Here is a 23,619-nt window from a genome sequence, read left to right on the forward strand (position 1 = left end):
TTCCCACCACGGGCCTCAGCTTCTCATCTGTCACCTCCTCTCAATTCCTAGCTTGGGGAGCAGGAAAAGCTGGTGTGAGGCTGGTGGTAGGAAATAAAGGGATGGATTAATAAATGGGGGAACATTTGATGACGAGAATACCTTTATTTGCAGTACTCTGCACTACCCTGGGGCTGGAAGGTGGCAATTAAAGGAGTTTGGAACCCTACTCTACGTTCTGAAGGGCCCTCCAAGCTCTACTTACAGGGCTGCAGCAGGATGAAACTTCAAGCAACTCCGAAGGCTGAAAGAGCAGTTGTAACAATGAGGGAGGCAGGGAGCAAAGAACCCAGGTTACAACAGTCCAGGAAAAGAATGAGACGTTTGCCGACACTGTAGAAACAAATAGGTGACAGGGCTTCCCTGGTGGCGCAGTGGTTGAGAGTCCGCCTGCCGATGCAGGGGACACGGGTTCGTGCCCCGGTCTGGGAAGATCCCACATGCCGCCGAGCGGCTAGGCCCGTGAGCCATGGCCGCTGAGCCTGCGCGTCCGGAGCCTGTGCTCCGCAATGGGAGAGGCCACAACAGTGAGAGGCCCGCGTACCGCAAAAAAAAAAAAAAAAAAAAAAAAAATAGGTGACAGAAAAGAAGCAGCAGGAGTTGGCGAGAGACTGTAGGTATTAAGTAAAGAAGAGAGGTCAAAGACTATTCAAATGTTTTTATAACACGGATAATCACGCAATTGGTGGTAATGGGTCAGTTTGGTAAGGAAGAGAATTCGAGAGATGAAGAGCTGTTTTTGCCCAGTGTAATTTAAGATGTCAACCAGATGGGCGGTGTAATATATGGAAAGATGCTGTACTTAGCCTGACTCGAGGGAAAGTTCAGATGCCACAAAGATAGGTTATGTGACACATATACACTTGTGATCTCAGAAAATTCTCCTTCCCTCAATTCTTGGGGCCATTTCGGCGCTTCGAGACTACACTTCCCAGGACGCCCTGCACCACGCTCCATTTCGCGCCTCCGGCCCCCACTTCGCTTCTCCCGTGAGTCCCTGGGCGCAGAACTCGGCCTCCGCCGCTGGGGGCGGGGCGACGTCGGACTCCCGGGGCGCTTGCTTACGCACTTCCTCCCGGGGTCGGGGCCGAGTAGCGGTGTGGCGGGTTCGAGTCCCACCTCCCGACTCGCCTCAAGCCCCTGAGCCCGGGGCGGGGCTCATTCGCCAGTTAACCTCTCCGCGGCGAGGGGCGGTGGCGCACCTTGGGCTTCACCATGGAGGACTATCTGCAGTGTTGTCGAGTTGCTCTGCAGGTAACGGACCCCTGTCTGTGATCGTAAGGAATAGATCCTGGCGTCCCGGAAGGACGAAGATGTGGGACCTGGGGAGCCCCGAGGGTCTATGTGGAGGGAACGCGGAACTGTGGGGTGGGGGCTTGGGATCTGATCAGTCTTGGAGCCTGAGGAGTGAGGAACGAGAACCTATCCCTTGAGAGTGGGAATGCTGCTCAGTCACCCCACTCCCGAGCTGGGGGCTCCTGCCTTTGGGGTCTGCCCGAGAGCGGAGAGGCGGAATTGTGGGTCTGGGTCCTGCGTCTGAGCCGCTGCTCGCTGTTTCTGGGTCAGTTCCGTCAAAAGGATCGGAGCTGTGCCTGCCGCGAGGTGTATTTGTTCCTTTCTCCCCGCCCCTCTTTCAGTTCTCCGCTCACGAGGCGTCCCGGGTCCACTGGCCTCCAGGTGAACCCCGGGGGTACGAGCGAAGCTGTGCCCACGGCTTTGTTGCCTCTGAACGGCGGTTTCTGTCTGGCGGTCCTAATTCCTTCTGAATGAAAAGTGGTGGTGTTTTGCTTTAAATCTGTTTTTAAGGTAAACACACACAATACAGCAGGCATGTCTGTTGACGACAACCTGCATTCCTTTGCCTCCAGTTTTCTTCATTGGCCTTAACACACACAAATTACATAAAAATCCGCGGCCTGGACTGGATAAGCACAAAGTGTGTTCGGCATCAAAACTATAAGCATGACTCCTGAATGCTTTGTGGCTTATTTTTGGTACTCTCTGAGCCAGTTGGAATCTCCCAGCCTTGCTGACTGGTCATGCAGCCTTAAGCCGCTATCCCCAGTTAGCAGCAAAAAGCTGGCCAGAGAGAGGCTCCAGGAGGCCACCTGGCCACCCCCCCCACTTCAAGTTACACTACCCCTGGAGAAACCTAGACAGATGGCTGACTTTGTTTCCTTTTTAAATATCTTAAACTCTACAAACTCCCCTGGGCGATAAGATTCTGGTCTTTAACAAATCCTAAAAGTCACCGAATTCCTCCTGCAGACTCAGCTGCTGTCATAAATGAATGTCCTCACCTGAAGAATAGGAGTGAAGTTCAATTTTAACACCAATTGCACCAAATTTTTCCTTGTGAAATACAAATTTGGGGAAAGTTGTTTTAATGCATAAGGCAATTTGGGACCAATTCATTTTGGTTACCTCTGATTTCCACCACAGGGAACTCATTGGAGGACTAATATAGAGTCTTTGTGGCACCATTCCAAGGGCCAAGAAGTTGGATTTTGTTTCCCCCGATAACCCAAATGACCAGTCTGTTTTCCACCATTTGGTAGAGTCCTTGAACCTGAAACCTCACCAGATAGCATTTCATTGCATGCATCTAGACTACAGCATCTACCCTCCAGAAGTGCCCCAGGTTAAGAGTATATCTTCCTCAGGAATGTGAAGCTGAAAAATACTGGATTTTTTCAGTATTACTGATATCCTGACCTTTCTCTGTCTGCATTCATCCCCCAAGGAGCAAGATCTATATCTTCCTTTTTCCAAACTTGTGAAGGTGAAGACATATCTTAGCGCTCTTATCACACAACCTGGCCGGGGCCAGGAGAAATGAGAAAATTAGACTCTAGCAATGTTAGTGGGTGAACTGGTGGCAGGACATACAGGTGGACACCAACAATTTAGATTGCTTTTAATTATAGAAGTAGTAAATGTACATAGGGAAAAATGTTAATACAAAAAGGATATGAACTTAGAAAAAGAAAAAGATCCTTTTTCTTCTCCCTATCCAATTCCCCAGAGGCCACACTGTTGTTTCTTGTGTAAAGAAAGACATGATTTAGACAGAGACACTATTAAGTTTGAATGTTGCTATTAAACCACATATAACTTTTAGGAAATTGTGAATGCTTGCCTTTTACACAAGACAGAAACAGCTGATAACCTAGTCACCTCTCCTGCTGATACCATATTTTCAGCATTTGATACCAGAGAAATTTTCTACAGTCTCTGCCACAATGATAGTAGGTTGTTCCATTTAAAAGAAATCCTGTTTAACTTAATGTCCTATTCATGGTGAGTCATCTTTCACTTTTAGTGGGGAAAAAAAATCTTTGCTTCAGGGTGGGGCTGCATTCAAGTTTAGGTGTTCATCCAGAAGCTTTGGATAATCTGTGTTGTCTGCACTTCTCAGGAATGAGGCAGGAATCAGGAGTGGCTGACTATCCTTAGAAATTTGCAGTTCTTGCATCAGTATCAGTCAGTCCCATTTTCCCTGCTGGGAAGGCTTCTCTATCTCTGGCTCCTTGTCTCCTTTTTTTATTTCTCCCTCATTAACTAATTTGTAGAGTAGGCATCAGACCATATGCAGCCTTGGAAGGGAAGTGGTTGACTTTGCCAGCCCTGAAACCCATCCCCTCTACCCCCGTGTTGCGGCCACAAAGAACATTAGGATACAGTCATTTCAGCTAGTGGGTTTTTCTTTGTTTTTTGGGTTGTTTTGTTTTGTTTTGTTTTGCCTGCGTTGGGTCTTCGTTGCTGCGCGCGGGCTTTCTCTAGCTGTGAGCGGGAGCTACTCTTCGTTGTGCTGTGCGGGCTTCTCATTGCAGTGGCTTCTCTTGTTGCGGAGCACGGGCTCTAGGTGCGCCGGCTTCAGTAGTTGTGGCACGCAAGCTCAGTAGTTGTGGCTCACAGGCTCTAGAGCGCAGGCTCAGTAGTTGTGGCGCGTGGGCTTAGTTGCTCCACAGCATGTGGGACCTTGTTCGAGCCGGACCAGGGCTCGAACCCATGTCCCCTGCATTGGCAGGCGGCTTCTTAACCACTGAGCCACCAGGGAAGGCCCAGGTTTTTTAAAAGAAGAAAAAAAGTTGATATCTACTAGTGGCTCTCAGACTGTATTTCTTCCATTGGCAGCTCAGGTTTCCTCATGGTCTAAGTATAGCTATATTTGCCCTGAACTCTTCCTCTGATGGTCAGAAAACGGAGGCTTGTGCTTTCAGCTAGTGGGGGATGGGGTGGGGGTTAAGAGTTAACATGTTTTTCCTAAACAAAGAGGAGAATGGTACCTTGTAAGTTAGGCATCCATGTACCCGACTTGCCCAGGACAGTCAGTTTATTGAGACATAATCATTAATTGCGCCCCTTTTCATTCTCAAAAGTGTACTGGTTTGAAAAACAAAGTATATAGTCACCTAACTTGTATGCTACGTTAGGGATTTGTGATACATGCCCATGAAAAGATAGTGAGCTCCTTAAGGTAGTAGTTAAGTTCTGTATGAGAATCCCAAGTGCCAGAAGCTGGAAGTGCAGCAGAAGGGACTGCTGTGGCCCGGGTGCAGGGAAGGCTTCACAGAGAGAAGGGGCTTGCGGTTGGGCTTGACTGGACAGCAAGGGCTAGAGAAAGGAGAAGACGGAAGGGAGCTCATCTGTACTACTACAGAGTAGGCTCTTGTGTGCGATCTCATTTAATCCTCATAACAACTTCATGAAATTGGTTACAGTAGTATCCTTATTTTTATATGAGGAAAAAGAGGCTTAGACAGGCCAAAGTCTCACAACAAGAAGCAGAGCTGAGATTCAGCTCCACTCTGTGGTCTTTTCAAATGGCAGTTCTGCTGATTTCAAACAGAGAAGAACAAATAGTGCAAAGGACAGCGCTGGGAATGTGCACATCATGTATTGTGGGTGGCGAATGGACCAGTCAGGGTGGGGTAGTGGTGGGTGCTGACAGGGGAAAGGAATGCCACCACCTCCCTCGGTTGTTCCTGTTCCAAGATTTGCTGAAAGTCCCAGAGTATTCCTTTTGTGTTAGTTCCTTTTGTTTGCCGTCTGAGCTTGACTGAGCACAAGGGGTTAGTCATTCACCTTCCTCTGGGGGTCATTTCTCCTCCCCTCAGAGCCATGAAGTTGCATTTGGTCCCTACTTTCTGCTTTTCTGCTTAATCTTCTCTAGGTGCTGGGGATCTGACTGATCCTGATTGGGCTGCCACTTGGAATGAAACAGCACTAACATGAGTTTTGGAAAGATTCTCCGAAGGCCTCTTCAAGCCCAGGAATAGGCCTCTCCCCCTTGCTCTGCCTTTTCTCTGTTCCTCTTCCCTTTATCCTCCAGAGTCAGGGCCATATGGCCTCTCATGTTTGTATAGTTCCCTCTCTAGAGAACATGGTGCCCTCCCTTACTGCTTCAGTGATCAAGTTATCTCAGCAGCCACTTATCTCAAGTGCTTTGTTGCCACTTTGGTCCACAGCCATCTGGGCAGTTCTTGGTATCCAGGAAACAGAGGGGCCTTCTCTGGTATCAGGAGGACGAATTGCAAGTCAGAGGAGTTAATATAGTCCTTGGGTCTTGGGTACAGAATTCTCATATTGTGTTGGCAAAGAGTTTAATATTGAAAAGAATCTTCCCACTCCCATGCTGTTCAGTATGACTGGGTCTTGGCTGCCACCCTCTTGAAATAGGCTTAGAGAAATGGGCACAGGGGAGAACCTAAGGGCAGACTTTCCCCAGAGGCCCTTTGCCCAAAGCTTTGACAGATAATCTCAGCCTTTTGTCCTTCTCTCTAGGAATGGGAGTAGGAGATGGAGAAGAGGGTGGTTTAAAAATAAAAACCTTTCTAGTTACGAGATAGGACAATTTATGCCATCAGAAGTCTTCTAAAATTGTCCCTTTCTGGCTTTGGCTTTCTGGGCAAGTGAGGGGAGTGGGTAATAGCCAATACAAGGAAGATGATTCTAGTTTCTTCTAGATTCTCTTTTTTCCTTAAGTTACATTACTTGATAAACTGTTCCTTGTTATGTTATATTCCTCTGAACACCTTTCCCACTTTTCTAAAGTCTTCTGTCTAGCAAATCTTCCCTGACTGAAGAAGCCAGAGTGGAGTTTCACCCTTCTGTAACCCAGTAGTTCTCAACTGGGGGTGATTTGGCCCCACAGGGAATACTTGGCAAAGTCTGGAGATTTTTTTTTTTTTTTTTTTTTTTTGCGGTATGCGGGCCTCTCACTGTTGTGGCCTCTCCCGTTGTGGAGCACAGGCTCCGGACGCGCAGGCTCAGCGGCCACGGCCCACGGACCCAGATGCTCCGCGGCATGTGGGATCTTCCTGGACCGGGGCACGAACCCGCATCCCCTGCATCAGCAGGCGGACTCTCAACCACTGCGCCATCAGGGAAGCCCCAGATGCTTTACTTTTGACTTCTCCTCAAGTGCCCAGAGAAGCATAAGAATCAGAGAATGATTTACTGCTGTTCTTCTGAAAGTTAACATTCAAGGAGACAGTGTAGTAGAGAGGAAGGAGCACTTTTCCACTAACTAGATATGTGTGGAATGCTTAAAGCTTAGCTAAAACACTTATGCCCTCTTAGCTAATATCCTTATCCATGAACTGAGGACCCATAAGACTATATGACCTACCTCCTCTGAAGATCAGTGAGAGGATGTGTGTGCAGCCCTACATGAGTATAAGGTAACCGGAAATGGATAGAGATGCTTTTGTTAATTTCCCACTCTCCTGCCTCTCGAGGAGTCCCGACCCATACATGTTGTGCTGGGAAATGAAGCCTGTGACTTGGACTCCATGGTGTCAGCTCTTGCCCTGGCTTTTTATCTGGCAAAGGTGAGTACCTAGGAACAGAGTGCCTTAAAATGAAAAGATCTGGATTCAAGACCCAGCTCTGCTGCTTAACAGCATTTAGCCTTGGGTAAGTCAGATCCCTTAACTTTGCCGAGTCTCCTGTCACCAGCTATAAAATCTGAAATGATAATATTTTGCAGTGTTGCTGTGAGGATCAAATGAACAAATGTATTTTGAAGAATTTGTAAACTATAAAGCAATATTCAAACAGTTAACTATTGAATTCCTTATGGGTATCAGTGGTCTGTGTATGTTCCTCATGCCCATGTCAGCTCTGGAGGACTGATATTGCCTTCTCTCCAGCATCTAGAAGTAGGTCTTTTCCATGAGTTGTCTTGTTGACCTTAATGCTATTGCCAAGAAGGAGAGAGGGGAGGGGTCATCCTTTTATTTTGATAAGACTGGGTAACTGCGGCTTTGAGGAAGGCAGTGACTTACCCAAGATCTTGTCTCCCTTGGTCCCAATAGTCTTGTGACTTTTCCTGTCCTATTACAGAACATAGCCATACCTTCTTTTCACTTTCCTCTCTAGACAACTGAGGCTGAAGAAGTCTTTGTGCCAGTTTTAAATATAAAACGTTCTGAGCTACCTCTACGAGGTGACAATGTCTTCTTCCTTCAGAAGACTCACATTCCAGAGTCCCTCTTGATTTTCCGGGATGAGATTGACCTCCATGCATTGCAGCAGGCTGGCCAGCTCACCCTCATCCTTGTTGACCATCATGTCTTACCCAAGTAAGTGGAAGAAAGTTAAGCTGATACGTACCATGTGCCATGGGCTGTGATAAGTAAGGTTTTTAAAGAGTAGAAGAAAGAATGTTTTCTCACAGGATCTCACAGGCTAAGCATAGTTGATGGGTGATATCAGATACAGAAAGACAATAAAAAATATTGTCAGTTCTCTAGTTATACAAGTAATAAATAGAAACATGGAGAGTTCAAACTAAAGGATAACTCAGAAATATTGTAAATCTACCTTTGGTATCATTGTTTTAAGATTTCATGGCAGATTTATTACAATAGAAACCTTTGAATAATGGTTACAACTGCATTTTTAACTTTTAAAAAGTTAGCAACATCATTTCCTCCATAAAGCAATATCTCTTTAATGCTATTTAACAAACGTACACACCTATAATAATCCCATCCCTAACTTAGGACTGGAAAAAAACTGCCAACAAAGCAATACGAGTCCAAGACCTTCCCAAGTGTGTCTGGCTCCTGCTAATAGTAATATGAATATTTTTTCCTTAAGCACACTGGTTATAGCAGGACAATGACAGAGGACAGCCTAAGGGTACTAATCCATCTATCCACTCGCTCATTAATAAACTTCTATTTAGAGGATGAAGGTGAGGTAGACTCTCAGTTCTCAAGAAATTGTCAGTCAGAGGAGGGAACTAGGTAAACAGGTCATTGTAATGGGTGTTAGAGGTAAGTGGTGACCGTCACTCTAGGGGACAGTAGTTACATGAAGGATGGAGTGGTTAAATATGCAAGAGGGGAGTAGAGGGGAGTGTCAGGAAAGGTTTCCTAATGGAGTTGATCCTTGATCTCAGTCTTGAAAGACTAGGTATTTGCTTGGTGAATGAGGAGTTGAGGTAGTTAGGAAAAGCAAAACGCAGGCAGGTATGAAATAGCGTGGTGAGTTGGGAGAACTGAGATTTGTTTTGCATAACTGGAACGTAAAATATGAGGGAGGAGTAGGACATAAAAAAGATAAGACTAGAGAGGTAGGCAGGGGCCAGATCATGGAGATCTTGTAGGCCTTGCCAAGGAGATTAGACTTTATTTTGAGCAGTGGGGAACTATTGTTAATTCTGTTTATTCCAGATCCTAGCAGAACCAAATTTGCATTTTTCAAATGCTCTTTCACATAGTCCTATGGAGGACAGTTTCGGAGGGCACTGGACGCAGGTGTTTGGTTAAGGAACTATTGGAGTAGTTCAGACGAGAGAGATTGAGGGCCAAGAATAAGGCAGTAGCAGAGGGTTGGAAAGGAGGGAATGGATGGGAATTGAGCCAGAAGCCACAGGTGACCTGCATGAAATTTGGATATTAATTGAATTGAGGGAACAGGAGAGATTTAGCTGTTGGGTGTCCAGGTGTCAACTGGAAAGACAACCCTAAAGGATATCAAATATGTGGGTGAGATACTGGTAGCAGATACTTCGTCAAATTCACCGATACGACGTTTAAAGATGGCTTCAGTTATGATATTTAAGAGAAGGACTGAGAGGAGTGAGGCAGCGGTAGAAGTGATCAGAGGTCTAAGTGTCTGCGTGTGATGTCTGGTTTCTTCATGAGTGAGGTACAGCTGGAGTGCCCCTACCTACCTTTCTTTCTCTTTTCCCCCACACCTCCCCCGTTTCCCCCACAGAAGTGACGCAGCCCTAGAGGAGGCAGTGGCAGAGGTGCTAGACCATCGGCCCATCGATCAGAAACACTGCCCTCCCTGCCATGTTTCAGTTGAGCTGGTGGGGTCCTGCGCTACCCTGGTGGCCGAGAGAATCCTGCAGGGGGCACCAGAGATCTTGGACAGGCAAACTGCAGCCCTTCTTCATGGTGAGGGTGGCTTGGGGGTTGGGACCTGATGAGTTCCTTTATTCCCATGCCAGAGAAGGGAAAGTGGAGAAGTCTATACTCTTCCAGCCTGACCACACCCTCTCAAAGCCATTTAGTAGATATGAAGGAGAGGATTCTTTCAGGGGGCAATTAGGCATGAAAAAGGCTGTGGGATACTTTGTCCTTTGAAGGCCTGTGGAATACTTTGTTGGAGAAAGCAGAAAGGAAGCACAGAACAGACCTAGAAGCTGCCGATTGGTAGCGTTGTATAATGGAAAGAGGACTAGCCAAAGAAGCAGGAAATGAATTCTAATACCATTTCTGCCCAGGAAGTAGTTATATGACCTTGAGCAAATCTCTTAACCTTTTTTGTTCTTATTTTCTCCATTTGTAAAAAAAGAGAGAGAGAGAGAGAGAAAGAGAGAGAGAATTGGATTAGACTATCTCTTCCAACTGGAATTTGGCCTGTGGAAGAGAGGTCATCTCTCTCTGACTAGGTTTCAAAATCTCCAAGAATTGAGATATTTACACTTCCTTTCTACCTTTTCCCCATTTCCCTGACTACATTTTAGTTTGGATTTGGAATGTCTTACTCAGGACATTGTCCCAGTTTGTTTTGTCTTCAGTGAGTTGCCATACAGTCTCCTTTGGTATTGTGTCCATTTGGTTTGAGGGTGATGTGTGTTCTAGTTGTCAGGAATGGAGGGCCACAGGATTTGAGTTCTGCCATCCTCCTTCTCCACAGGAGCAATCATCCTGGACTGTGTGAACATGGACCTTAAAATTGGAAAGGCAACCCTAAAGGACAACCAATATGTGGAGAAACTAGAGGCCCTCTTCCCAGATCTGCCCAACAGAAATGATATCTTTGATTCTCTGCAAAAGGCAAAGTTTGATATATCAGGTATGAAGTGTTAAACTGGTGGACAAAAGCCTTGTTCGTTATGTTCTTGAATACCGTCAAAACAATTTCAGAGCATGCATAATGATTTAAGCTTTATAGCAGAAAGAAGCTAGGTAGTGTGTGAGTCTGATCAACAACTGGATTGTTCTATCCTGGCTATTGGGTGGATGAGAAGGAATATATTAAGAGTCTCAGAGATTTCTAGTCTAATTAGAGAATATAGACATATAAATAAAGTATGCTGAGGGAATACAGTCGTCCCTTGGTATCTGCAGGGAATTGGTTCCAGGATCTCCCACAGATACCAAAATCCTCGGATACTCAAGTCCCTTACGTAAAATGGCATAGTATAATGAATACAGTTGGCCCTCCTTATCCGCGACTTTGAAGCCCGTGGGTACAGAGGGCCAACTCTACTGAATTATCAGAGTGAGATCTAGATAAATGGTTAGGGAAGCAGAAGAAACATTTAGGGTGAATATACAAAGGACGAACGAAGAGAACAAAAAAACTTCTATGATTTGTTACCCAGCTACAGCCTGTTGACGTTAAAAAAAAAGAGAGAGGTCCCACTTATACTTTCAGAAAAGTAAAACAACACAGAATGGGGAAAATCAGGAGTAAAAGCCTCTCCTTCCATTTACCCTTCTCCCCAGAGTCCCTTGCTCTAAAGGTGCCTATTGTGACCCAGTAATCGAAAGTAATTTTTTATTTAGAGTAAATTTCTATTGGGACTTTCCCGGTGGTTCAGTGGGTAAGACTCCGCGCTCCCAATGCAGGAGGCCCGGGTTCGATCCCTGGTCGGGGAACTAGATCCCACATGCATGCCACAATGAAGATCCTGCATGCCACAACTAAGACCCGGTGCAGCCAAAATAAATAAATAAATATTATTTTAAATGAATAAATAAATTTCTATTATATAATTACATCCTGAGTTACTAGCCCTGTTCATTGCCCCAAAGAGAGGCTGTGTTTTTCCTCTTCCTTGACCTGTCTTGGTGTCATCATCTTCCTGGTCTTGGGACCCTGGGTTCTCTTGGTTCTCTTGTTTCACCCTTAGTCTCACGTCCTCTTTCTAGGACTGACCACAGAGCAGATGCTGAGAAAGGACCAGAAGACCATCTCCAGACAAGGCACCAAGGTGGCCATTAGTGCAATATATATGGATTTGGAGGTAAGAGCAAGATGTAGGTATGGGTGGAGAGAGAAAACCTTTAGTTTTGTATGTAACCTTGCCCCTCACTCCTGGCTCACCTCCAAAATGTATCTTACCCCTCCTTTTCTCCATCTCTACTCCACAGTCCATCGTCTCTCACTGCACTACTGTAATGGCCCCCATGCTGGTTTCCCTGCCTCCACTTTTGACCCCTGCAAACTGTTCTCCCCACAGCAGCCAGAGTGATGTCAGATCCAGGGGAGTAACCTGGTGGTCTAGTGGTTAGGACTCAGTGCTTTCACTGCTGTGGCCTGGGTTCAGTCCCTGGTCAGGGAACTGAGATAAAAAAAAAAAAGATATGTCAGATCCTATTGGCCCCCTCCCTTTACTGCCTTTTCATTGTACTTCTAATAAAATCTGAAGGCCTTACAGCGGTTTATAGGGCCCTCCTTTATCAGGCCTTTGTCCTTTTCTCTGACTTCTTCATTCCAGCCCCATTCCTACACTCACAGTACAGTAGCCACCCCAGTTTTCTTTCTGTTTTTCAGAACCATTAAGTTCACTCTTAGCTCTCAACTCAGAGCCTTTGCACTCCTTTTGCAGAGCTGGCTCCTTCTTTTCATTCAGGACTTAGCTCAGGTGTCTTCTCTTTTAAGAGGTTTTTCCTGACCACCCTAACAAAAGTAATATACTCCATGCTCAAAAATCTCTAAATATTACTTTTTTTTTTTGTACATGCAGCTTGTGGAATCTTAGTTCCCTGACCAGGGATTGAACCTGGGCCCCCTGCAGTGGAAGTACGGAGTCCTAACCACTGGACTTCCAGGGAATTCCCATTTTGTTTTCTTCATAGCACTTAGCACACTGAAATAATCATGTTTCATGGTTTCCTTGTTTATTGTCTATATTCCTCTGCTAGTTTATCAGCTCCACCAGAGCAGAGACCCTATTTCTTTTGTTTCTGCTGTATCTCCAGCACCTCTGACAATGCCTGGCACGTAGTGGATGCTCAGTGAATTTTGTCGAATGGGTGGATGAATATAACTCTGATAGTGGTATTTTAATACCTGGTTCCATATCTTATCGGTTTAAATCATTCAACTGATCTGAACACGTACTCTCATAGACTGCACAGCTTTCTCCTAAATAACATGTAAAAATTTTTACTAAATAATTAACTGAAACAGAATAACATGGCCTCTTCCCTTGCTACTTATAACCTAGTTTGGTAACCAGACATAAGAACACAAAAGGCTTGCCGAGTACCATAATCATAGTACAAATTGACTCATTAGAAATGCTAAGGATAAAGAAAAGCCCTGATCTAAAGCAGTTGGTGGTATTATTCATTGGAGGAAATACTGTGTGAGATTTTGGAGAAGAATATAGCTAGATAGACAAAGAATGAAGAGCCAAGGATGCAGTTGTCATGTGTCTGTACTTATTTGTATGCGCCATTGTCCTATTTTAGAATAAAAATACCCTCAAGGCAAAGACCTTGCTTGATTGATTGCAAGAGCAGGATAGCCTTGGACATACCAGGCACATTACTTACATTATCATTTTTTAATTCTTAAAATAATCAAGTTTGGTAAATGATTTATCCTCATTTTACAGATGAGGAAACTTAAGTCCAGGGATCCTTGATCATATAGCTGATAGGTAACAGAGCTGATTTTCAAACCAATTCTGTCTGAACCCAAAGCCTCATTCTGTGAGGCTCATAGAATGGCCTCATAGAAAGGCTCATTCTCCTCATTCTATGTATTGCCTTCCAGCACATAAATAGCACAGAGTAAACATTAGATACCTTTTTTATGGAGTACAAGTCCCAGGTTAACATGCAAAGAAACCCTTCATAAGCATCTTCTGTTGAGGGTGATAATGAGGTTCCAGCGGCAGCCCTCATCCCTGTCCATTTCTTCTGTTTTAGGCCTTTCTGCAGAGGTCTGGCCTCATTGCAGATCTCCATGCCTTCTGCCAGGCTCACAGCTACGATGCCCTTGTCGCCATGACTATCTTTTTCAACACTTACAATGAGCCAGTGCGGCAGTTGGCAGTTTTCTGTCCCCACGCAGCACTCCGAGTGACGGTGAGTCCCTGTCCCTTCTCCAGCCTGAGGACCCTACAGAGTTCTGCCTGTATGCACTGTCCTGTGCTGTAAAGACCTCTCCTTCATTCTTGCATTTATCCAGAGGTCCTTGATCTGTTTCCAGAATCGCCACTACCCACTTTTTTCCATTCTCTCTATGTGTGAATATCCTTAATCATACTCTTGTTGAGAAAGGGAGATTCCAAAGAGAGTTAGAGACACAATTCCTACTTAGAAGGAATTGAAATCAGGTTAAAAGGACGTGTTATAAATCTGGAGTTAATACTTGATTCTTGGTTTAATCATTAATTCCTCACCCCTGAAAATCAATTCCTTTCTTTTTACCTTATTGCCTTGAAAATTGGAAACAGACGAGAAACCTTTTCTACTACTTAACCAGTTTGTGCTAACTCTGTAGAGAAGTGGTCTAGGAGCAGGTTTGGTTTTTTTCCCTGATCTTCCATTTAGCCACCTTTCCCACCTCCTCCCCTTTCTTTTCCTCTGTTGGTTACTGATAAGCCCAGGGAAGAATTTAAAAGTGGACTTAAGGCAGTCCAGGGATTCTTCGGATTTCTTAGCAGTGAGGACTGCTGAAGATTGGTCTGAATACAGCTGGATAATCTTTTTTGTGCATGAAAGGTATGTCTGCCCCTTCCCACCTCTCTGTCTTTATCTTCTCCTCCAGGAAGCAAATGTAATTTCATTCAGTGGAAAGTAGTTTGGCATTGTGGAAAGAACTACAGCCTTTAAAGGCAGATAGATAGGCTTTTCTGTCCCAGATTTGCCACTTACTTGCTCTTTGACCAAAGGCAAGTCAGTTGACTTCTGATTCTGTAAATGTCATATTACCACCTACTAATTAGTGTGATGTAATCATTAAACATAATATCATATGTAAGGTTTATTGCTGGGCACAATGCTCTCTTACTAATCATGTCATGAAGGAAAGGGTGCTTCGACCGTACGAAGTACCTCTCCCCACCTTCCTAAATCTCCCCTCCTTCTCCCTGCCATGGTCCCTCTGGAACTCTGTAGGTATCTGATAACTCTACCATTGCCCAGGCTGCCTCTGTGCCGGAAAATGATAGTCCTCTTTTCATGGTCTGCCCTACCATTTCCTCTCTTCCTCCTTTGTTAGAAATAGTATAATATAGTAATTTAGAACACCAGCTCTGATGACAGACCTGAGTTCAAGTATCAGCTTTGTTTCATTCAAACTTGACCTTTGGCGACACATAGTAATCAAACAGACTAGAATTAAAGACAAAGAAAAACTCTTAAACACAACAAGGGAAAAATGACAAATAACATACAAGAGAACTCCCGTAAGCTTAATAGCTGATTTCTCAGCAGAAACTCCACAAGCCACAAGGGAGTGGCACGATGTATTTAAAATGATGAAAGGGAAGAACCTACAACCACGGTTACTCTATCCGGCAAGGATCTCATTCAGATTCGATGGAGAAATCAAAAGCTTTACAGACAAGCAAAAGCTAAGAGAATTCAGCACCACCAAACCAGCTCTACAACAAATGCTAAAGGAATTTCTCTAAGTGGGAAACAAGAGAAGAAAAGGACCTACAGAAACAAACCCAAAACAATTAAGAAAATGGTAATAGGAACATACATATCGATAATTACCTTAAATGTGAATGGATTAAATGCTCCAACAAAAAGACACAGGCTCGCTGAATTGATACAAAAACAAGACCCATATATATGCTGTCTACAAGAGACCCATTTCAGACCTAGGGACACATACAGACTGAAAGTGAGGGGATGGAAAAAGATATTCCATGCAAATGGAAATCAAAGGAAAGCTGGAGTAGCAATATTCATATCAGATAAAATAAACTTTAAAATAAAGACTGTTACAAGAGACAAGGAAGGACACTACATAATGATCAAGGGATCAATCTAAGATGAAGATATAACAATTATAAATATATATGCACCCGACATAGGAGCACCGAAATACATAAGGCAAATGCTAACACCTATAAAAGAGAATATCTACAGTAACACAATAATAGTGGGCGACTTTAACACCTCCCTTACACCAATGGACAGATCATCCAGACAGAAAATTATTAAGGAAACACAGCTTTAAATGACACAATAGACCAGATTTAATTGATATTTATAGGACATTCCATCCAAAAACAGCAGATTACACTTTCTTCTCAAGTGCGCACAGAACATTCTCCAGGATAGATCACACCCTGGGTTACAAATCAAGCCTCGGTAAATTTAAGAGAATTGAAATCATATCAAGCATCTTTTCTGACCACAACACTATGACATTAGAAATAAGTTACAGGGAAAAAAATGTAAAAAACACAAACACATGGAGGCTTAACAATATGTTACTAAATAACCAAGAGATCACTGAAGAAATCAACGAGGAAATCAAAAAATACCTAGAGACAAATGACAATGAAAACACGACGATGCAAAACCTGTGGGATGCAGCAAAAGCAGTTCTAAGAGGGAAGTTTATAGCAATACAATCCTACCTCAAGAAACAAGAAAAATCTCAAGTAAACGATCTAACCTTACATATAAAGGAGCTAAAGAAAGATGAACAAGCAAAACCCAAAGTTAACAGAAGGAAAGAAAAAGATCAGAGCAGAAATAAATGAAATAGAAACAAAGAAAACAACAGCAAAGATCAATAAAACTAAAAGCTGGTTCTTTGAGAAACAAAATTGATAAACCTTTGGCCAGACTCATCAAGAAAAAGAGGGAGAGGACTCAAATCAATACAATTAGAAATGAGGGACTTCCCTGGTGGAGCAGTGTTTAAGAATCCACCTGCCATAAATGCCCATCGACAGACGAATGGATAAAGAAGATGTGGTACATATATACAATGGAATATTGCTCAGCCATAACAAGGAATGAAATTGGGTCATTTGTAGAGACGTAGATGCATCTGGAGACTGTCACACAGAGTGAAGTAAGTCAGAAAGAGAAAAACAAATATCGTATATTAACGCATATATGTGGAACCTAGAAAATGGTACAGATGAACTGGTTTGCAGAGCAGAAATTGAGACATAGAAGTAGAGAAAAAACGTGTGGACACCAAGGGGGGAAAGCAGTGGCGGGGGGTGGTTTGGGATTGTGGTGTGGTGAATTGGGAGATTGGGATTGACATGTATACACTGATGTGTATAAAATGGATGACTAATAAGAAAAAATAAATAAATAAAAAATAAAAAAAGAATCCATCTGCCAGTGCAGGGTTTGATCCCTGCTCCGGGAAGATCCCACATGCCACAGAGCAACTAAACCCGTGCACCACAACTGCTGAGCCTGTGCTCTAGAGGCCACGAGCCACAATTACTGAACCCGCGTGCCACAACTACTGAAGCCCACACGCCTAGAGCCTGTGCTCTGCAACAAGAGAAGCCACCACAATGAGAAGCCCGTGCACCACAACAAGGAGTAGCCCTACTTGCCGCAACTAGAGAAAGCCCACATGCAACAATGAAGACCCAACGCAGCCAAAAATAAATAAATAAAATAAATAAATTTTTTTAAAATAAAATACAATTAGAAATGAAAAAGGAGAAGTTACAGCGGACATTGCAGAAATACAATGCATCGTAAGAGACTACTACAAGCAACTCTGCGCCAATAAAATGGACAACCTGGAAGAAATGGACAAATTCTTAGAAAGGTATAACCTTCCTAGACTGAACCAGGAAGAAATAGAAAATATGAACAGACCAATCACAAGTAATGAAATTGAAACTGTGATTAAAAATCTTCCAACAAACGAAAGTCCAGGACCAGATGACTTCACAGGTGAATTCTATCAAACATTTAGAGAAGAACTAACACCCATCCTTCTCAAACTCTTCCCAAAACTTGCAGAGGAAGGAACACTCCCAAACTCACTCTGTGAGGCCACTGTCACCCTGATACCAAAACCAGACAAAGGGGCTTCCCTGGTGGCGCAGTGGTTGAGAGTCTACCTGCCAATGCAGGGGACGCGGGTTTGTGCCCCGGTCCGGGAAGATCCCACATGCCGCAGAGCAGCTAAGCCTGTGAGCCATGGCCGCTGAGCCTGCGCATCCGGAGCCTGTGCTCCACAACAGGAGAGGCCACAACAGTAAGAGGCCTGCGTACCAAAAAACCCCCAAAAAACAAAAAAACAAAAACCAGACAAAGATACTACAAAAAAAGAAAATTACAGACCAATATCACTGATGAATATAGATGCAAAAATCCTCAACAAAATACTAGCAAACAGAATCCAACAACACATTAAAAGGCTCATACACCATGATCAAGTGGGATTTATCCCAGGGATGCAAGGATTCTTCAGTATATGCAGATCAATCAATGTGATACACCATATTAACAAATTGAAGAATAAAAACTATACGATCATCTCAATAGATGCAGAAAAAGTTTTTGACAAAATTCAACACCCATTTATGATAAATAAACTCTCCAGAAAGTGGGCATAGAGGGAACCTACCTCAACATAATAAATGCCATATATGACAAACACACAGCAAACATCATTCTCAGTGGTGAAAAACTGGAAGCATTTCCTCTAAGATCAGGAACAAGACAAGGACGTCCACTCTTGCCACAATTATTCAACATAGTTTTGGAAGTCCTAGCCACGGCAATCAGAGAAGAAAATGAAATAAAAGGAATATAAATCAGAAAAGAAGAAGTAAAACTGTCACTGTTTACAGATGAAATGATACTATACATAGAAAATCCTAAAGATGCCACCAGAAAACTACTAGAGCTAATCAATGAATTTGGTAAAGTTGCAGGATACAAAGTTAATGCACAGAAATCTCTTGCATTCCTATACATTAACAATGAAAGATCGAGGGATGGGGAGGGTGGGAGGGGATGTGGGAACAGATGTATATGTATGACTGATTCACTTTGTTATAAAGCAGAAACTAATAAAAAAAATAGAAAAAAAAAAACAATGAAAGATCAGAAAGAGAAATTAAGGAAACAATCCCATTCACCATTGCAACAAAAAGAATAAAATACCTAGGAATAAACCTACCTGAGGAGGGAAAAGACCTGTACTCAGAAAACTATAAGACACTGATGAAAGAAATCAACAATGACACAAACAGATGGAGAGATATACCATGTTCTTGGATTGGAAGAATCAATATTGTGAAAATGACTGTTCTACCCAAAGCAATATACAGGTTCAATGCAATCTCTATCAAATTACCAATGACATTTTTTACAGAACTAGAACAAAAAAATCTTAAAACTTGTAAGGAGACCCAAAAGACCCCGAATAGCCAAAGCAATCTTGAGGAAAAAAAGCGGAGCTGGAGGAATCAGACTCCCTGCCTTCGGACTATACTACAAAGCTACAGTAATTAAGACAATATGGTACTGGCACAAAAACAAATATAGATCAATGGAACAGGATAGAAATCCCAGCGATAAACCTGAGCACCTGTGGTCAACTAATCTATGACAAAGGGGGCACAGATATACAATGGAGAAAGGACAGTGTCTTCAATAAGTGGTGCTGGGAAAACTGGACAGCTACATGTAAAACAATGAAATTAGAACACTTCCTAGCACCATACACAAAAATAGACTCCAAATGTATTAAAGACCTGAATGTAAGACTGGACACTATAATAAACTCTCAGAGGAAAACATAGGAAAAACACTCTTACACATAAATCACAGCAAGATCTTTTTTGACCCACCTCCTAGAGTAATGGAAATAAAAACAAAAAGAAATAGGACCTAATGAAACTTAAAAGCTTTTGCACAGCAAAGGAAACTATAAACAAGATGAAAAGACAACCCTCAGAATGGGAGAAAATATTTACAAACTAATCAATGGACAAAGGGTTAATCTCCAAAATATATAAACAGCTCATGCAGCTCAATATTAAAAAAACAACCCAATCCAAAAATGGGCAGAAGACCTAAATAGATATTTCTCCAAAGAAGACATACAGATGGCCAAGAGGCACATGAAAAGCTGCTCGACATCATTAATCGTTAGAGAAATGCAGATCAAAACTACAATGAGGTATCACCTCACACCAGTTAGAATGGGCATCATCAGAAAATCTACAAACAACAAATGCTGGAGAGAGTGTGGAGAAAAGGTAACCCTCCTACACTGTTGGTAGGAATGTAAATTGATACAGCCACTATGGAGAACAGTATGGAGGTTCCTTAAAAAACTAAAAATAGAATTACCATATGACCCAGCAATCCCACTACTGGGCATATACCCAGAGAAAACCATAATTCAAAAAGACACATGAACCCCAATGTTCATTGCAGCACTATTTACAATAGCCAGGACATGGAAGCAACCTAAATGTCCATCAACAGATGAATGGATACAGAAGATGTGATACATATATACAATGGAATATTACTCAGCCATAAAAAGGAACAAAACTGGGTCATTTGTAGAGACATGGATGGACCTAGAGACTGTCATACAGAGTGAAGTAAGTCAGAAAGAGAAAAACAAATATCGTATGTTAACACATAAATGTGGAATCTAGAAAAGTGGTACAGATGAACTGGTTTGCAAGGCAGAAATAGAGACACAGATGTAGAGAACAAACGTATGGACACCAAGGGGGGACAGCAGGGGCGGGGTGGTGGTGGGATGAATTGGGAGATTGGGATTGACATATATACACTAATATGTATAAAATAGATAATTAATAAGAACCTGCTGTATAAAAAATAAATAAAATTCAAAAAAGAAACAGAAACAAAAAAAACTTGACCTTTGGCAAGTTACCTAATCTAAGCCTCAGTTTCCCTACCTGTAAATGAGGGTAATAGTAATACCAACCTGTAGGGTAGTTGTGAGGATTAAATGAGGAAATTAATATTTGAAAATGGCCAGACGTGGCACAATGCCTGGCATACTTCCCACCCCAACTTGATCTATTTATTCTTTCTGCCTGTATTCTTCTCCTGACCTCAATATAGTAGATGCTTGTCCCATCTCAGCTACAGATAGAGTTCAAGTTTTTGAGCACAGGAATACCCTTGGAAATAACAATATTCCAGGAGGTGGGAGTCCCACGTTCTGGTTCAGACTCTACCATCATCTGCATTCAAGGCACTTAATCTCTCTGGGCTTTGATTTACTTATGAATAAAATGAAATATATCATCTCAAATGTTTCTTCTGTTTCTAAAATACTGTGTGTATTAGCTGATGTGCCTTTGTTGCAGGCAATAAAACAACGCTAGATGACTTAATTAAAAATATATTTTTTTTCTCCTCTATAAGAGAAGTCTCTTAGAAGTCAGCTTTTTGCTTCACCACCTTATATACCACCTCCCCATCTTGTCTCCTTTTTAGGTCTGTGGAGTCCTGGAACGCTCCCACTCTCCGTCCCTGAAGCTGACCCCTGCCCCAAGCATCCACCCTAACCTCCAAGCCTATCTTCAAGGCAACACCCAGGTCTCTCGAAAGAAACTTCTGCCTCTGCTCCAGGAAGCCCTGTCAGCATATTTTGACTCCACGAACATCCCTTCAGGACAGCCTGAGACAGAGGGTGTGTCCAGGGAGCAGGTAGACAAGGAATTGGACAGGGCAGGTAACTCCCTGATTCCTGGACTGAGTCAAGATGAGGAGGAGCCTGCACTGCCCCCCACACCCATGAACAGCCTGGTGGATGAGTGCCCTCTGGATCAGGGGCTGCCGAAATTCTCAGCCGAGGTCATCTTTGAGAAATGTAGTCAGATCTCACTGTCAGAATCTACCACTGCCTCCCGGTCCAAGAAATGACTGTTGGGAGGGGAGGGGGAAGTGAGAGAGGTTGCTTGAACCACCCTGAATGCATGTTTTGAGATGTTTCAGCAATTTTGTCTTCATTGTTCCAGGATCTGGTATACTGTTCTCATAAACCTAGGAGGAGAAAGAAGTAAAAGAAAGCTGAGCTGGCTTTCTCCCTTTTCCCCCCAGTCTCTACCAATCAAACAAATTTTATTAGTTAATTTAACTCCTTAAATCTGCACTGACTGTCCTCTATTTCATTTGCCAGGGTCATGGTGTGATAACATACACAGTTCCAGCAGAGTGGCACAGAAAGAATGTGCACCCCAAAAGTGCCCTAAGTCAGGCTTTTTAACAGAAACGGTATTTCTTATGGAACCAAACGTTCATTGTCTCCAGTGTTCATTTATTCTCTTATTAATTCAAGTATTTATTGAACACAATACCTACTATTAGCTTCTTCCAGTTTTTAGCCTTTTGTTGATTTTCACCTCCATGACTCCTCTTTCTGCCCCCAATTAGGTGATGGTGTCTGATTCCCAGTTTGCTAAATTTCTATTCTGAGCTTATTGTGACTGTTTCGGGATTGTTTGGGAGCAGATTGGAGGCCATTATCTTCTGTCCTGATCAGCTGGCCTGACTCTCAGTTTCTTTGGATCCCTCTGACTCAGAGCCACAGGGACCCTGAAGAGACCCAGAAGACCCCTGGTTCTTGAGAGTTCAGGAGACACCTGGGAAAGCCTTAAGACCTCATGGGCACTCTTCGCAAAAGACAGTAGAACTACAATGAGACCCCTGGCTCTGTCGATTTCTTATCCATCTCATTTTCTCCTTGGGCCTAGTAGAAGGAAACATGGAGTTCATACCGAGTGCCATCAACTGTATGTCTTTTGTCCAGACACTCACTCCTCTAGATATCATTTCCCTGTCTGCAAAACTGATGTTCCCTGGTTTCTGTGATCTGCCTGTTGCCACACCGTCCTTTCTTGCCTCTGCTTCTCTGGTTTTTTGTTTGTTTCTTTGTTTCTTTTTCCCTGGGAATGCTCAGGGTCACTGAATTGTCTGTTTATTTGTGATTGTACCAAGGTACTCAGCCTCATGTAGCATGTACAGGGGTATGATTCATACCATAGTGACCCAGCAAAGAGCTCCCTTCCACCGACTTGTTCTGCATGTGTAGAGTCTCCCTCTTCTCTTCAGACCAACCTGTTCCCCCTTTTCCTACCCCACAGCTCTGCTCCCTGTAAGTTTTCAACAGTTTCACTGAACAGTGGAGTATGTGATGGTTTTGGCATGATGTCTTCATATGAGGGAAACTGACTTCACTTTGAGGGGGTGTTTGTAGCCATTGGAAGGTAAAATAGTGGCGTGATTACTGAACCAAAGGAATTTATGTTTTGTAACTTGGGTACTTTTATTTTGCATTTTGTTAAAGTATTAAATACTTTTTTCCTGTTTGGGGCCTTATTGTCTCTTTTTACAACTATAATCAGGCCTTTCCCTCTGATAATTGTTTTAACCTCCTCAAGATTCATTTCCCTTCTTTCTGCTGTACTTACTGTCTTCCTTCTGTTGACCCTTTTTGGGAATAAGGAGCAACAGTCTTATGTCTCCCCTCATCCTCAGCCTTTCCTTTAATTTGTTTCTTCCAGAACCCTCTTTATAACATACTTCTGTGTCCTTGATTCTGCTTATGCTTGAAAAGTAGGCCCACGATAGTCTTAAAACTAAAATGGTTTCTACCATTACCTCTTTTTTTTTTTTAAAGCAGCTTCCAGAAGGTTTTAAGGAGTCTAGAAAATTGCCTTCTTTGACTCACCCAAGACTAGCCACTTTAGAATATGTAGTCTCCTCCCCAGAACCCGCCCCAATAGGCATGGTTTCTCTTTTGTGCAAACCTGCTTCTTCAGAAGGGAGGTGGCAAAACCTGTTTGAAGGTGAGGTTACTTACCTCCCTTCCACCCTTCCCTCCTCCTTGGAGGCAAGAGCAACAACAGCTGAGACAGAGAAAAAGGGGATACAGAAGTGTTGGGGAGCTGAGACATCCGGCTCCCCGACAACTCCAAGTGTTTAAAGGCAACAGGAAGACTTCTGAAGATGGGAACTATACAAGAGGCAGGAGAAAAGACATTGGATCTCGGGTAAGGAAGACGCTGGCTAACTTGATTGGAAACAAGGAGTGAATAGTCTTAAGGGACTTTCCCACCATCCAGCTCTTTCCAAGTCA

General features: G+C 43.2%; 1 protein-coding gene across 3 annotated transcripts; it reads left to right on the forward strand.

Moving 5' to 3' along the window:
• The first annotated feature begins 1,021 nt into the window (after nucleotides 1-1,021).
• PRUNE1 (prune exopolyphosphatase 1) lies at nucleotides 1,022-22,823 on the forward strand. 3 transcript variants are annotated; one of them, XM_060090502.1, is made up of 8 exons: nucleotides 1,022-1,293; nucleotides 6,786-6,875; nucleotides 7,426-7,628; nucleotides 9,274-9,458; nucleotides 10,204-10,362; nucleotides 11,445-11,539; nucleotides 13,455-13,613; nucleotides 20,976-22,823. In XM_060090502.1, the coding sequence occupies exons 1-8, from the start codon at nucleotides 1,255-1,257 to the stop codon at nucleotides 21,402-21,404; spliced, it is 1,359 nt and encodes a 452-aa protein (XP_059946485.1). In that variant the 5' UTR covers nucleotides 1,022-1,254; the 3' UTR covers nucleotides 21,405-22,823. The 3 variants fall into 3 exon arrangements, with proteins under 3 accessions (XP_059946485.1, XP_059946484.1, XP_059946486.1); XM_060090501.1 differs by having other exon boundaries at nucleotides 1,027-1,293; nucleotides 6,783-6,875; XM_060090503.1 differs by lacking the exons at nucleotides 1,022-1,293; nucleotides 6,786-6,875; nucleotides 9,274-9,458; nucleotides 10,204-10,362 and having other exon boundaries at nucleotides 7,553-7,628.
• The last annotated feature ends 796 nt before the right edge of the window (nucleotides 22,824-23,619 follow it).

Source organism: Mesoplodon densirostris, chromosome 2 (genome assembly GCF_025265405.1).
Source record: "Mesoplodon densirostris isolate mMesDen1 chromosome 2, mMesDen1 primary haplotype, whole genome shotgun sequence".
Taxonomy (NCBI): Eukaryota; Metazoa; Chordata; class Mammalia; order Artiodactyla; family Ziphiidae; genus Mesoplodon; species Mesoplodon densirostris.